At 44.9% G+C, this 16,665-nt stretch overlaps 1 protein-coding gene across 1 annotated transcript; it reads left to right on the plus strand.

The window, feature by feature from the left end:
• Positions 1-15,944: 15,944 nt before the first annotated feature.
• On the plus strand, positions 15,945-16,301 carry LOC308423181 (large ribosomal subunit protein eL28-like; the record flags this gene model as incomplete). Its single annotated transcript, XM_080919822.1, has 1 exon — positions 15,945-16,301. One exon carries the CDS (start codon positions 15,945-15,947, stop codon positions 16,299-16,301), a length of 357 nt encoding a protein of 118 aa, XP_080775948.1.
• Between the last annotated feature and the right edge of the window lie 364 nt (positions 16,302-16,665).

Raw genomic sequence — 16,665 nt, forward strand, 5'->3', positions numbered from 1 at the left:
TTGTGTATGATTTAATAAAAAGAAGGAACTGATAAAAAAAAAAGAGAGAGAGAGAGAAATTCAATTCGCCCTACCCAGTTTGTTTTACTTGCCTTTTTTTGTTTTTTGTTTTTTGTTTTTTTTTTTTTTTTTTTTTTGGTTTTTTGGGGGGTTTTTTTTGCCAAGCATGATGACTAACACTTTTAGTACAGGATCTCTGAGTTCAAGGCCAGCCCAGTCTACAGAACAAGTTCCAGGACAGCTAGGGCTACACAGAGAAGCACTGTCTCAAACAAACTACATTAAAAAAAAATAATTATTTATCTTATGTTCACTGTAGCTGTCCTCAGAAATGCCAGAAGAGAGCATCAGATCTCATTACAGATGGTTGTGAGACTCCATGTGGTTGCTGGGAATTGAACTCAGGACCTCTGGAAGAGCAGTTAGTGTTCTTAACCACTGAGCCATCTCTCCAGCCCAACAAACAACATTTATTTTGAGATTTTTATCTTATGTATTTGAGTGTTTAGCATGCTTGTGTGTCTGTACACCACCTGCATGCAGTGTCCTTGATGAACAGAAGAGGGCGTCTATCATTGGGATCTTTGTTAGGGGTCGTGTGGAATCTGGGAATTGAGCCCAGAACCTCTGGGACAGCATCCAGGGCTCTTAACTGCCATCTCTTGGGACCCTATTTGTTCTTTTGAGATGGGGACTCAAGTGACTCAGGCTGGCCCTGAACTCGTGTTTATTCTTATGTGGTGTGAGTGTAAATATGCATGTGTGCCATGATATACACATGGAGGTCAGAGGGCAACTCTGTTCAGCTCTCTCCCTCCACATTTATGTGACTCGGAGGATTGAACTCAGGTTGCCAAACTTCTGTGGCAAGCACCTTTGCCGACTGAGCCATTTTGCCAGCCCCACGGAGGATGACCTGGTTCTGCCTCCCAAGTGCTGGTCCAGGTGTGTACCACTAGACATTAATCATGATTTTTTTTTATGCACGTGTTTATGACCATGTGGAAGTTTGAAGACAACCTCAGGTGTCGCCCTCAGGACCACCCTTTGTCTCCTTTGACACAGTATCTCTTGGTGGCCTAGAGCTTACCAGTTAGGCTAAGCTGACCGGCGGTTGATCCCACAGGTCTTCTTGAGCACTCCTTCCCACTGCTGGGGTTTACAAGTGTGCACCGTCACACCTGCTGTTGTAGCCCCAGGTCTCCTAGAACTCATTATGTAGACCAGGCTCGAGGCACACTCAGAGATCCATCTGCTTTTGCCTCCCAAATACTAGACTTAAAGGTGTGATTTATTGACTGCCCACCGTGGAGACCAGAAGAGATTATCCAGTCCCCTAGAGCTTGAGTTGCAGGCAGCTGTGAGCCACACGACACAGATGCTGGGGACTAACCTGTCATTTTCCCTTGTCCTAAATTGGACTTTGTGTCTTCACACTTGAAGGCTGAGCGCTCTACGACTGAACCATTCCCTTAGTCTTCCGTGTTCATTTGTCTTTGATGAGCTCTCACACTGCAGCCCAGGCTGGTGTCAAACTCATAAACTCTTGGCAATCCCCTTACCTTGACCTCCCAAATGTTGGGATTACGGTTTCCCAAACCAGACTTTAGTCTCTGCAAAGGATATAAAATCCAACAGAGGGTATCTATAATTCTAACCTCAGTTCAGATGTACTGAGTATTAGATGAGAATCACCGGAAGAGACTGGAATAATTAGAGGAGAGTCAAGTCTTCCCTCCTGAACAGTGACCTAAAATACACTGGCTACGTGCGAAAGCTTTGAGCAACACAGCTACGGAGCAGCTGCAGTCCCCCCAGGCTCTCTAAGCACTGGCATGCTGAACTTTCTTTGTTCCTTGTACTTTTTTTTTTAAGGCAGGGCCTCTCAGTGTAGCCCAGGATGGCTCAAATTCAGTCTTCTCCCTTCTCAGTGCTGCTGGGGTTGCAGGCATGTGCCACCACACCCAAGTCACCTTGCATTATTTTGTATCTGGCCTCTGAACGTGCTCTTCTATCTAGATACCTAGAACTCTAAGCATAAAGTGTTCTCCCTGGGAGGACAGTCATTGGCCTCCTGAAATCACTGGGCCATCAGCCAGGATCTTTGTCCTTCCTCTTAATTAGAACTCATTACAGATGTGAACGCCCACCATGGGCCCTCATTCAACTATCCATTTATCCGACTTTTTTTTCCTTCTAAAATTCCTCTGGGATGGTAGGCACTGATCTGGGTTCTAGGGATACAGTCTTGGGTAAGATAGACATGAATTCTATTATTTGAGACAGTTTCCTGTAGCCCAGGCTAGCCTTATTAATCTTGCTGTGTAGCTGAAGATGACCTTCACTTTTGCTCCTCCTGCCTTTAACTCCCAAGGGCTAGGATTACAGAGTGTGATATCCCGTTTTATTTACTTTCGAGGAGGGATTTATAGCATGGTGCACATATGGAATCAGAATGCAGCTTGTGGGAATAGGTTCTGGGGATCAAACTCAGGTCCTCGTGGTCACTGGCAAGCACCTTTACATGCTGTGACAGCTTAGCCACCCCAGCCCTTTTAGTGTAGCTTGGGGTGGAGCCTAGTCAGGCCTCCTGAAAGCTAAGTAAGCACTTACCAACTGAGCTACATTTGCAGTCCCAAATCTTTGCAAATGTTTTCTCTTTCAGTGCTGGGAACCAATTCCAGGGCCCTGTGCATGTTAGGAAGCAATATTCCAGTCACGGAGACATACCCACAGCCTCCAGACTATACTTTTGAAACTTATATTGGAGTAAGAGAGACAAACAGTTAAATTAATTAATATAGGGAAGGCTCAGTCTATTGCTTCATTTCTAGAACATTGTACCCAATACATCACAGATGCTACTTGGGGAGAAAGGAAGTGCAGGGAACATGAATGGCAAGCAGTTCCGGAAGAGCAAAGATTGGCCAATCACATGGTCAACACAGCCTGCTCGGTGAAATCGGTCCATCTTGAAAGGCTGCTCAATTTACAGAGTGCGTGGGAATGGTTTGGGGCTTTCTCTCTCCTTAGGCTTAAAGCAGCTGGAGAAAGGAGGAAGGAGAAAAGGGATTTGTCATTCCTTCTCTCTGCCCTGTATGGAAATGAGTCTGTGCAAGTCCCAGAGCTCATTTATCCCTGTACCTTTGTGTTCCCAAGGGAAGGGGCTGGCAAAGCCATGTCTTCTCTCTCAGGGCCACCCAGATAAGTGCAGTTTCTCATTCCTTCTACACAAAGGTGTGACCTGGTGTGTTGCCTACATTCTTTTCCTGTCTGCCAACACTTCAAGCCTCGGAGACAGATCCTGGATCCCTAAGCCTCTCCTTGGAAAAGAGCATCCAACTTGTAATAAGTTCTTCTTTAAGTTTTTGGGTTTTTTGTTTTGTTTTGTTTTGTTTTGTTTTTGAGGCCAGGTCTCTCTATTACGTATCTCTATCTCTGACTGTCCTGGAAATCGTTCTGTAGACCAGGCTGACCTCTAACTCACAGAGATCCACCTGCCTCTGGCTCCTGATGGCTGGGATTAAAGGTGTGCATCATTGCACCTGGCAGAAGCACCTGTTTCAGATGTTCCCTGGGTGGGAGAACTTTCTCACAGGCCTCTGCAGCTGGGAGATCTCTGAGGATGGCTGGTATTATCTAAATTATACCCTCCCTTGTTCTGCAGGCTATTGACCCCTGTCCATCCCTGAAGCCTCCCCACCCCCAGGCTCTGGACATAGCTTTTACAACCTGACAGCTGTGCCCTGGATATCTCAACCTACAAAGGCAGTCACCTCTTGTGACTTTAAGTGGCCAAAGCTTCACTGGCTATCTAGCTCAGTGAAACATGGCCCATCCCCAACCTTTTCCCCTTTCGGTAGATGGCGCCACTTTCCGCCCAAGCAGGCAAGCCTCAAACTGAAGGTCATTAATTATTCACTCTCAGCCTCCATATATTTTAAGTTCATATGCTTCTCTTCTCTGATTCTTCGGCCTGATAATCATTTTCCCCAGTGTGGATCTGCTCACAGCAGCCCCTTTTCGCAGTCGATTAAATACCCTAGACCATCACCCTATCAATCCATCCAGACTCTCCAGCGGAGTCTTGAAAGCCCTGCATGGTCCTGTCTCCTCCTGCCATTCTTATGACCCTGACCCATCTAACTGCAGGCATCAGACCAAGTTCTTCTCAGTTCCTCGTTCTGCCCCCTCTGTCTCGAATACTCAACCTTCCTCTTCATCCACCCCTTTGCGTCTCAGCTTCAATTTCAGTTTCTCAGGGAAGTGCCCTCTGACTTCTGATCTGCCATCTCCTGCTTCCCATCCCAACCCTCTTGGTTCTTGTGACGCGTTTGACTGTGTTGTCTGTCTTTACGGTGAAAAGAGAGAGTCTGGATGCTGAGTACAGTCTGTGATCTTAGTCTCCAGGGTAAAGCAGGGAGCAGCAAACTAGAATAGCATCCAACAGTTTAAAGCTGCCATGCTAGCCAGCAGCCGTGATGCCTTCTTCAATCCTAGCACTTGGAAGGCAGAAGCAGATAGATCTCTCTGAGTTTGAGGGGAGCTTCCTTCTTATAGTGAGTTCGAGGCCAGCCAGGGATATACATTGATTTAAAAAAAAAAATCAAAAACACAAATTAATAAAAATAAAGTTACCATGCTGGTGACACTTGGGAATATTAGTGTTCTTGGTGACAGTGAATGGTAAATTCTCCATTTCTTTGTGGCCCAAGTCAAGATGACTTGTCCCACTCTTTTTGTTTATTTGGTTTTAAAACAGGATTTCTCTGTACTGGAACTTCCAGTATAGCCTTAGCTGTACTAGAACTTGCTCTGTAGACCAGGCTGGTCTCGAACTCAGAACTCAGAGATCTTCCAGCCTCTTCCTCCTGAGTGCTGGGACTAAAGGCATGCACCACCATTGCCCAACAACTTCATGGTTGTTTATTTATTTTTAAGTCTTATGTAGCTCAACAGGACACAAGCCAGTTATATATCAGAGGATAACCTTGAACTCCATCTTCTGCCTCCACCTCCTAAATATAGGCTTGTATCACTGTGCCTGCCTGGCTCACACCCACATATTCATGAAGAAAGAGCTCCAAAGGAGCAGGTGATTTGCCCCAGGAAGCAATGACGTGAACCCGTCACCTCTGGCTGGCTAGCCACAAGACATCCTGGTTCTCCACCTACTTTCCTTGTTTCTAGGTACCAGGCGGAAACATAATGTCATGACACATTGGGGGATTTCTTTCTTCCCCTACATTTTTCTGATGTGACTCCAGCCTGGGGGTTGGGGGGAGCACGGGCTCTGGGAGGAGGGAGGCCAGAGGCAGAAAAGTTGGTTGCTACAGCATTCCTCAGCGCCTCCGTTTGCATAGCTCAGAAAAAGAAGAAAGAAGTTAGCAAGCTTTGGCAGATGCCCTGGACATTCAGCCCCTGTTCTGGCAGCTGCAGAGGCTGGTTGAACACACTCTCTGCCAAGGCCCCGGAGGCAGGCACTCTCTCAGCCCGGGCTGCCAAGATGAGATAGAAAGGGTCAAGGCTTCTTGCCTGACATGAGGGAGCACAGAAAGAGACCCCTTCTTTCTGCTCAGCCTGACACCCAGTTGGCCATGAGCCATTCAATGTGTGTGTACAGAATGGGGTAGAAAGGGGATGTCAGGGCTACAGTGTAAGTTGAAAGACTCCTTGGGTATCAGACTGTCTGGGGTAGCTCTGCCCCTCCCCCACTGTAGAGATGTCGGAGGGGGCAGACCATGGGCAGATGTCCCCACCCAGCTGCCGGGGCCACTGCCATCACATTCCATGGCAGTCTAAGAGCCATAGAGCATGACTTGAGAAAGAGAGTGAGGCCTCGATCACCATGGAAACCAGGCTTCCTAGGAAAAGGTCACATATTTGATGTGGCTGTCATCCGGGCACCTTAAATGCAGTACTGTTTCTGTTTTCCTAAGGTCACCACCAGCAAAAAAGACCTGAAACAATGGGGGTGGCGGCTGACCTGCTTGCTTGGCATTAAACAAGCTACTGTCACAATTTCCGCTCTACCCATGCTTTCATGGCCTGACCCCAACTTGCACCTACTGGAGCCGCCCTATAGGCCAAATCTTGAGTCTGGAAAGAACCAGCTGAGCCACCAATGCAGAAGAGGAAGTGCAAACAAGACCCAGCATGAGGGTGATAACGACAAAGGAAGGTAACTGCTATCATGCATGAGTACCCTACTGAGAACAAAGAGGCTGGTATAAGCCTCTAATCCCAGCTTTTGGAAGTGGATCTGAGTTTGAGGCCCACCTGGAAGCCATACACAGTGAGATCCTGTCTCAAAAAATAAAGAGAAAAAGAAAGCTAAAGACAGGTTTTACATACATACATACACACACACACACACACACACACACACACACACACACACACACACACCATTTTTCATCATAGTTAAAGGTCTGAAGACGCTCAAGAGTTTGTTCTCTTTCACTCTGTGGGTCGTGGGGAATTAAACTCAGGTCCTCAGGCTTTGTGAAAAGTGCTTTTATCCAGTAAGCCATCTTAACACTTCCAGCAGACTGGCTTGAACTGGCAGGAATCCTACATCAGCCTTTCCAAGTGCTGATATCATAGTCAAGATCCAGCACACCCAGCTAGAATCTGGGTTCTACTTTCTCTTCACCAATTCATTTGTTCATGTATTCATTTAGTCATTCAATTACCCACTCACTTGTATATAAATCATAAGTTCAGTGTCTATAATGTGCTACAGACTGAACTGAACTCTGGAAAGAAAAGGACAGGCTCCATGGCCTCTGTTTTAGGATTTCTATAAGTGTGATAAGACACCATGACCAAAAGCAACTTGGAAAGGGTTTATTTTGCTTATGTTTCTACATTACTGTTCATCACTGAAGGAAGTTGGGACAGGAGCTCAATCAGGGCAGGATCCTGGAGACAGGAACTGATGCAGAGGCCATGGAGGAGTACTGCTTACTGGCTTGCTTTCTGTGGCTTGCTCAGTCTGCTTATTATAGAACCCGGGATTACCAGCCCAGGGTGGCCCTACCTACAATGGGCTGGGCCCTCCCACATAAATCACTAATTTGAAAATGCCTAACAGGCTTGCATGCAGCCTGATCTTATGGAGACACCCTTTTTCAATCGAGGTTTCTTCCTCTCTGATGACTCTAGCTTGTGTCAAGTTATCATAAAACTCACCTTACATGGCCTCCACCTTCCAGGTTCCCCGTGAAAGAAATGAATGAGCAAGCAGGGAATGACAGGGCACAATGAGCTGAGAGGCATGCAAGAGACAGCAAAGCTGTGGTGGGAAGAGGACCAGTTTTGCATGCATTGCCCAGAGCTTGGTGACGTGGGAACAGCTGGAAGGATGACCAGCTCAGCTGTGGGTGGCATACTTTCTCCATGTGCCCATGAACACACCTGGAAGAGGAGCCGGTCTACAGGTTGAGCTTGAGTCATGCTTCCTATATCAGCACATACCCCTAAACTGGCTTGATTAGGTCCCTCCCTGGTATCTGAACACACTGCTTCCTCCATCCACTCAGAGAACAGAAAGAAGGCCAACCTTCGTAGAACCTTTATTACCAGTGGATCAGGATCAGGTGTTTCTAGGCTCTTGGTTTCTTATTCAAGGGACTGAAATAAAAGCCCACACATATTTGCAAACAGCAACAAAGAAACTATGAACAGCAAAGCAAGAGAAAGTATTGGAATACAGAGCTAAAGAAATGACTCTGCGGCTAAGACCGCTGGCTCCTGTTACAAAAGACTTGGATCCAGTTCCCAGCCCCCAATGGTACTTCACAACCATCTATAATTCCTGTTCTAGGGGACCCGGCGATTTCTTCTGGCCTCTGTGATTATAAGGCATAAATGTGCTACACACACATGCACTCACATGGACACATAAAATAAGTCATAAAAGAACATCAGAACACTACAAGTGCACATCAGACCACATGGGAGATTATATTCAAGGAACCTGATTATTGTTTGGGACTCTCTGTTATAGGGTTCGAGAGGAGAGGAAGTTAGTTACTATCATGATTACATCTTTTTAACTTGATATAAGCTAGAGTTATCTGAGAAGAGAAACTCAACTGAGAAAAATCCTCCCATCACAGTAGATTGTGGACAAGGAAGTAGAGAGTTTTCTCGATAGATAGTTGACATATGTGGGGCCAGGCCATTATGGTCAGTGCTATTTTTGGGCCCATGGTCCTGTGTTGTATAAGAAAGTAGGATGAGCCAGGCAATAGTGCTGCATAATTTTAATCCTGACACTTGAGGAAGAAGAGGCAGCAGGAAGATCTCTGAGTTCAAGGCCTGCTCCAGGACAGCCAGGGATACACAGAGAACTCCTGTGTGCCAAAAAGAGACAAATAAACAAATCAGTAAGGTAAGCAAGCCAGGAAGCAGCATTTCTCAATGGAGTCTACTTCGATTTCTGACTCCAGACACCTGCTTTGGCTTCCCTTATTGATTGTGCTTTGAGATATGTAAGCCAAATAAACCCATTCATCTACAAATTGCTTTTGAGAAATCTAGCTAGAGCAGCTATTAAAGGCTGTAGTGAGGGTGGTTCTTTGTTTTGATTGATTAGGTCGTACAATTATTTTTCTACTGTGCACATCTCTTCCCATAAGTCATCTGATTTTCATTATACACCTAATTACGTATGCCTATAAGATGCTATATAAGGGGTTCTTCCTGAAAGTTTACTTGAGTAACTGTTTTGCCTTATGAACATGCACCCAAAATCAGCTAGATTGGATGAGCTCCCACTGCCCTGTCCCAGATTGTATCAGGAACACATTTCAGTAGAAATTGTCGAAGTTTCATGGTCAGTAAGAGGGAAAAAAACTTATCCCATTACTCAGAAAGCAGTGTAGCTACAGCTTAATGGAGGTGGGGGTTTCGGGTTGCTAGATGCACTGTTCAAAGAGAGATGTGTTTGCTTAGGGTGCAGATCAAGGCGTTGGGTTGCCAAATGAATTACTAAGAGAAAAAGTATACACACAAACAGGATAAAGTACTGTCCTGTCCTAAACTATCCTCTGTGCCTGTCTTCCTCACCTTCAGTAACTGTTGTTTATATAGCTTTAAAGAGCTCCCTACAAGAAGCACAAAAACACAAACAAACAAGACAGTCTGGTGCCTTTCTCTTCTGCCATCTACCCAGGAAAGCCTGCTCATTGTCAGCACTTGGAAATAGTTAAGATGAAGTCAGGCCCACACTATAAAGACAGCAATGCAGTGACTTATAGGTTGGGTGAGGAAATGAGGGTTGGGGAAAGGGGTGACTTAATTCCTCCTGTCTGTCTGGTTCCTACACCCACAATATATGTCTTTGGGCAACCTCCCACACAGACTCTGACCCACCAGCTCCCCAACCCTGAATGGAGACCTTTTCCTGAGATTCCCTACTGGTTAGTAATGGGCAAAATACTGCGAGGGAAAAATAGAGAGAGAGAGAGAGAAAGAGGGGGGGGAGGGAGGGGGAAAAGGCAAGGGGAGGGGTAGTCTTTGAAAAGCGAGAGGACAGTTGGCCTTCTTCATAGCTGTGTGGGTGTCGGTGAGCTAATCCATCAATCAAGGGGGCAAGCAAGAAAAAAAAGTACAATTTTTAAAAGTTCAAAAAGAAAAACCACTGGCAAACAACCATCAAACTATATTAATTTGGTGGTGGCTGGACAGTTGGGAGAATAATCATAGGAAGGGGTAGCTCTAAGTTCTTCTTCTGCCCTTGGATGAGGTTGATCTCCAAGCAACTATCCTGTCCCATTTTCTAGAGGCTTAGCCTGGGTCAGGCACCTTACTGCATCAAGGAGGAAATGGTAGAGCCTTGTCCTCTTCTCTCTAGAAAATAGTGGCCAGGATGAGTCATGGTCATTGAGGAGGCTGGGCCCCCTAGACAAGGTCAGCATTGGGTAAAATTACATTAGCTAATAGCAACCAAGTGTGATTACTTCACCCCTCCAAAACCCAGGGCTGTCAGTCATTAATCTGGGGCTTAAACTACTACCATGTCCCTGGTATGAATTAGGATCAAATAAAATCCAATAGAGAAAACACCATACAAAGAACAGAGTTTGAACTGGGTGTTGTGATGGTCACTGTAATTCTAGAGAGATGATAGCAGAAAGATCAGGAATGCTAGGACCCAGATCCATCCCAGTTAGTTAGCGTTGCTCACCCCAAAATGTATCCTGCACACCATCCCAATCCTGAACATCACTGTCTCTTGCCCAGTCCAGTACAGTTGTCTCCTAACGTCTTACTAACTTACTACCTTCTTCTAGCTTCTGCTTCTTACATTTGTGTCCTACAGAGTCCATTCCTTGCATCAGTCATATTTCTAAAACATAAATCAAATCACATCATTCCCTGAGCCAACCCACTCCTTAGCTTCCAAGCTGTTTACCGCAGCCTCTAAGGGAGGCTCCATGTGCCCAGCCTTGCCTCTTGTCAATTCTAATGACAGTGCTGCTGCGCAGGTGACATTTCTGCCTCTTACACACACTAAATCCATGTTTTCCCCTAAGCTTATATTTAACTCAAGCTTCACATAACTGCTCCCTTGTCTCAGATCAGATGTTCTCTTTTCAGAGACTCTCTTTTTGAGCTGAAGCTCATATCAATTAATTCGGTCTCCACTAAAGCCAGGAGTACCACTTATTCCAAAATTATGAATTTCTTTAACAATTTTATTTCTTTATGCACATATTGTTGGCTTTTGCGTCAGCGTTACTCACTGATAAGCAATTGATTCTCCAGGGACAAAAATAGAGCTTGACATTCTTTAAGGGTCCTTGCTCCAAAATGCACCCTCCTGCCAGTGAATCAAGATGCCTTCTCCTGTAGATTAGCTGTCTCTTTTAGAAAGGGGTAGGGAGAACTCCACAAGTATTTGCTGAATGAATGAGGCTAAAGTGAATTACCGCAGCAAAGAATAGCACCCTGGGAGGTCCTACTGTTCTCTGGAATTAGCATCTCCTGCAGGAGTTTGACTTTCAAGCATTGTTGACAAAGCAAGGAACTTCAGACCAGCTGAGTTAAAATGACATGTTTAGACAGAATCACTATCCCATGTCTGCTTAGATCCTCAATGTAGAGTGTCCTGAAGCTGTTTGTATTTTAATGTTAATTCTACTTCCCCAAGAAGGACTGCCCAGTCATATACTCAAGAGGTGACTTCATCTGAACCTTCCCATTTTACTTAGTAAAATAAAGGAAAGCCAGTGACTGGGCAGGGCGAGGGAGGTGAAGAGAGGAAAGGTCTGAGGAGATCAGAGGATGGAGGGTAGAGGTCATGGCAAGATGGAGGTTCCCAAGGACCAACTAGACCTAGGTGATATTAATTGGCATTAAATAGCTATGAACATTAAAGATTTTATAGGTTTGGTATATCATCTAGAAGAGCAGTTTGTATCTTTGCCTATTTGATGTAATCTTGTTGTGTAGAGGGTTTGTGGATTGAGAGTTGAATATATAAACCTATGTGAAAAGCTATCGGGCTGTAGAGTTGTATTTATGTGGGAGTTTGGGGTAGGGAAACACCCTGGGACAGAGGCAGAGAACAGGCGGTAGAAAACTGCCACAGAAGGAAGTTGTGCAAACAAGTTGGGCTGGTGGCGGCTCGGATCAGGTGCCAGGGGTGCTCGGAGCGTATCAGGGTCAGGCCTGAGAGCTGGTAAAGAGATAAACCTTTTTTATTTTTTAATATTTACTGCAACACCTCAAAATACTTTTGACATTCAATTCTGAGACTGTGACTGAAAAAGTGAAGAACTGGCAAGGGCCTGAGTTTCATTTCTAGATGTGCCACAAATTAGCACCTTGGACAGGTCAGACAATTTGAGGCCAGCCTAGGCTACATAAGGAGCTACAAGACCTGGACTCAAATAATGAAAATTCATCATGTCGTTGGGGATGATTTTGACCTCTTGACTCTCTATCTCCCAGTTGTTGGGGTTACAGGCATGCATCACCAGCCCTGAGTCCTCAATCTTTTTCAAGTGATTTCTTTATTACATTATTTCTAGTTATAAGAAAACCAAGGCCATGCATGGTGGCACACGCCTTTAATCCCAACACTCAGGAGGCAGAGTCAGGAGGATCTCTTTGAGTTTAAGACCAGCCTGGTCTACATAGAAGACAGCCAAGGCTTCATAGATAGACTCTTTCTTAGAAAGAGAGAGGGGGCAGACAGACAGACAGAGAGAAATATTCAGCTTGATAGAGTACAGGAATGTCACTTAGAAGTTAGAACTCAAGCTTGAGAATTCAGTTTCTTGGTGACCTGGCTTGATATAAGCACATCATCCAACTTCTCTCAGTCTGTCTTCTACCTGTGCCACAGATAAAGAGCACCTACCTCCCAGAGTGGTGAGCTGTAGGTCAGCTATTGGCCATAGAGTATACAGCAATGCCCATATGTGCTGAGCGCACAGTGGATCTAGATGCTATTAACCTATGGCTCATCATTTATAACCACAGTAAAAGAAATTTCTCAAAAGCACCTGGAGAAGCCTGTTGAGATAAAGTAGATATTCTTTAAGGCTCAAAGTGCCATTTTCTCCTGGTGGTTGATGCTGAGAAGTCCCTGCAAGTTCAGGAGCTCACAAAACCATGCTGTCAACTAAGACAAGGCCAGAAGACCTCAAAATAGAACTCCCATCAGCAACAGGGGCCAGAAGAGAGGACAACGAAGAGGCAAGAAGCCCTGACCTGAGCAAACATCAGCTGGAGAATGAAGTGTGCTCAGAAACCCCAGCTCTGCCCAGTGGAGGGCCTTAAGACTGGAAACTTGGAGCCAGAGAAAAGAGCCCCATGGAGAGCCAAAGAAACCACCTCTCCAGTTATTTCTACCACCTTTACTGTCTCTGTGGTCACCAAAGTGAGACATGGGTCCTTCGCAGAACTAGATGGGAGGCAAAATGGTTTATATTGTTTTGTTTTTGTTTGCTTGTGATAGGGTTTTGTGTAGCTGACCTCAAACTTTCTCTAGAGCTAAGTGTAACCATGAACATCTGACTCTCCTGACTTTATTTCCCAAGTGTTTGGACCAAGATGGGGAACCTAATTTTGATTCCTTGAACTCATAAAAATCAGAGAGAGCTGACTTTATAGAGCTGTCCTCTGAGCTTCATACTGTGCCATGGCATTCACCTCACACAAATAATAATGCATTAAACCATGAATCTCTTGAGTGAACTATAACACAGGGGGAAATGTGCAAGTCATATTCAGTGAATTTTCTCAAAGGGTAATCCAGGCAGCAGAGCATAGAACAACGTTATTGGAATACCAGATGCCTTCCCTGTTTCCAGTCACTGTTGGTCCCAGCCAGTGTCTCTTTCCTGATTTCTTTTACTGTAAGTTAGTTTTATTTTTCAGTACCATGTATTATTATTGTGAGGAAGCAGGGTTCATGCCACTGTTCATGTATAGAGGTCAGAGGAGCAATTTGGGGAGCTGGTTCTCATCTCAGGGATCAGACTCTGGTCACCAGGCTTGGCTTAGCCATCTCACTGGCCCAGTTTTTCAGTTTTATATAATTGGATCCACACAGGTTGTCCTCACTCCTGTCTGACTCCTTCTGCCATAAATGTTGTAAGATTGATTCACACTACTGTTTAGTACTTTATTGTCAAAATTTGCCAGTTTGTTTATTCATTTCATCATCAAATATCGGCTTTTGTTTGGCTTTGGTTTTTGGGGTAGAGACCAAATTCAGGACTTCATGCTTGCTAGCAAAGCACTTTACCCCTAAGCTATAGACCCCCAGACCTATGTTTTTGTTCTGTTTAGACTACTCTCAAACTAACAATTCTCCTGCCTCCACCTCCTAAGTACTATGGAAGAACTACCAGTTTCTAGTTTTTAGTGATCGTAAGTAATACTAAGTGATTCTATTAATAATTAGTTTCATGTGCGTTGGTGTTTAGCCTGCATGTCTGTCTGTCTGTCTGAGGGTGTCAGATCACCTAGAACTGGAGTTACATACAGTGTGAGCTGCCTTGTGGTTGCTGGGAATTGAACCTGGACCCTCTGGAAGAGCGGTCCTTGCTCTCAATTGCTGTGCCATCTCTCCAGCTCCCTAAGATCATTGTTTTAAGACTTGATGGACACCGGTCTTGTTTCGGTTGCATACAAGACCAGGAGTAGAATTCTTGGGTGATAAAACAATCACATAGCATTGGTGGTTACTGGGAATAGCTACTTGTCTCACTGCTGGGTTAAAATATCTGACATAGCAACTTAAAGAAAGGAGGTTTATTGTGATTCACAGTTTACACAGTGTTCCATGGTAGGGAAATCATGGCAACAAGAGCTTGAGGCAGTCAGATGCATATCCTCAGTCAAGAAGCAGAGGGATAAATGGTGGAGCTGGGTTTGCCTTCCTTTTAATATTCAGTCTGGATTCAGCCCTGGGAATGGTGCCATCCACAGCTAGGGTGGGTCTTCCCTCCTTAGTTAACCTGATCTAGAAGCCCCTCACAGACATGCCTAGAGTTTTGTTCCCTTGGCAATTTAGATCTTACCAAATTGACAGTCAGTATAAGCCATCACACTGGTGACCAGAGTTTTAAAAAAGATATTCAAAGTCCATACAAGATCTCTGTGTGGGCCAGGTATGATGGTGACCACTTGAAATCCCAGCACTTGGAAGTCTGGGATGGGAAGATGGAGGGTTTGGGACAAACCTGAGAGCTACACAGAAAGATGCTGTCAAAGAGAAAAGGAAGAGGAGGAGGAGGAGAAAAAGAAAGAAACATAAGGAAAGAAGGAAGGGAGGGAGGGGAGGATGATAGATGAGTCAGTGGGTAAGAGCACTTGCTGACCCTGATAACCTGAGTTCCATCCCTGGGTCTCCAAACAACACCCACAAATTGTCCTCGGACCTGTATATGTATGTACTTCCCCAATATAAACAAACAAACAAATAAACAGTAAACTATTGATTTTGAAGCCATGTATCTTTTAGCAAGGTCTGAATACTGAAGATAGTTTAGTCCAACAATAAGTTTAGTCTGCTGTTCACCTTTGAGTTTTTTGTTTCTTTAGTGGGTTTTTAGAAGGAAAGAAAATATCTCTGTTTGGGCTCCCAGAGAAACTTCAGCAAGTCTCATCTCTCCAAAGACAGATGGGAAAGGAGGGACAATCCGGACATGTGTATGTTGGCTTTCTGTACCTCCACCAGGACACCATGCACCATGATGCCCCTTATTTCTACTTTGCCTGTTGTCCAGCCCACATTCTCTGACCGAGGCATCTCCGTAAACCCAACAGCTTTCGGAGCAACACTAGACTGAATCTGCCTACTTGTTGGTCTTAGATTAGAGTTCAGTTTTCTTATACTAATATAAGAATGTAACAAACACTAAATACCGGCATCTCAGTTTTATTGAAACAATAACACATCATGGGACATTCTGGTAGGACCAGACCAGCAATGAACAAATAGGAAGGTGTTAGCAGTAATTAGGAACTATGGAGGAACATAAATGCCTCTTCGGAGGGGGATTATGTACTCTGCATGTACTTTGTATGCTGAGGAATGTTCTATGTATAATAGGGTGATCAGGGAAGACCTTCAAAGTAGACAAGATCTCGATTTATGTGTGTGTCATATATGGGGACTCATATCCTGGACTTCTGATATGCAAAGCATATGTTGTACCACTGAGCGACCACTCCCAGCCCTGAATTATGTTTTAAATAAAATAACATTATAGCCGAGAAGCAAGGTGGGAAGGCAAGAGGCCATTTCAGAGCCCAGGTCTGGGAGGATGGTGTGTTGGAATGGGTGAGGATTGCAATACGTGGTCGCATACATACATTCATAGTTACAGCTGACAAGAGTGGTTGGTGGGTTGGCTGTGGAGCATAAGAGGACAGGATAAAAAGATCTTGTTCGGAAAGGGAGAGGAGCTGCCGCCATGTCTGAAAATACTCAATGGATGGTTGTTCGGAACGGCTCCAGTTTCTCGATCAAGAGGAACAAACAGACATACAGCATGGAGCCCAATAATCTGATGGCCCAAAACTCCTTCCACTACAACAGGCTAATTCACCACAAGACTGTCGGAATGGAGCCCGCGGCTGACGGCAAAGGGGTTGTGGTGGTTAAGAAACACAGATCTGGTCAGCGAAAACCTACCACTTCTTACATGAGAACCACCATCAACAAGAATGCTCGGGCCACCCTCAGCAGCATCAGGCACATGATCCGAAAGAACAAGTACCTCCCTGAACTGAATATGGCGACCATCCACAGGGCCAGTGTCATCCTTTGAAGCCAGAAGCCCGAGGTGGTGAAGAGGAAACGGACCCGCCCCACCAAGAGCTCCTGAGCCCCACACTTCAGAAGCAATAAAGATTCCACTGACTTGTTAAAAAAAAAAAAAATCTTGTTCCTTTCAGGAGCAATGGCTTCCTACATGAACAGTACACAATTAAATCCTTTATCTAGGGCTTAACAATTGAACATACACAAGCCTAGCCAGCCAAACTTCCCATACCAAAGTTTTAGTCTTCCTTGCTGAGAGGTAGTGAGTATTAAAACAAAGTAACTACTAGTCCCTGTCACTGTGTATTCTTAGGCAAGTTGTACAACCTAAGAGTCACTTTCCTCTTTTAGGAAAATGAGACAGTTAATAG

The sequence above is a fragment of the Micromys minutus genome, assembly GCF_963924665.1.
Source record: "Micromys minutus genome assembly, chromosome: 8".
Classification (NCBI taxonomy): domain Eukaryota; kingdom Metazoa; phylum Chordata; class Mammalia; order Rodentia; family Muridae; genus Micromys; species Micromys minutus.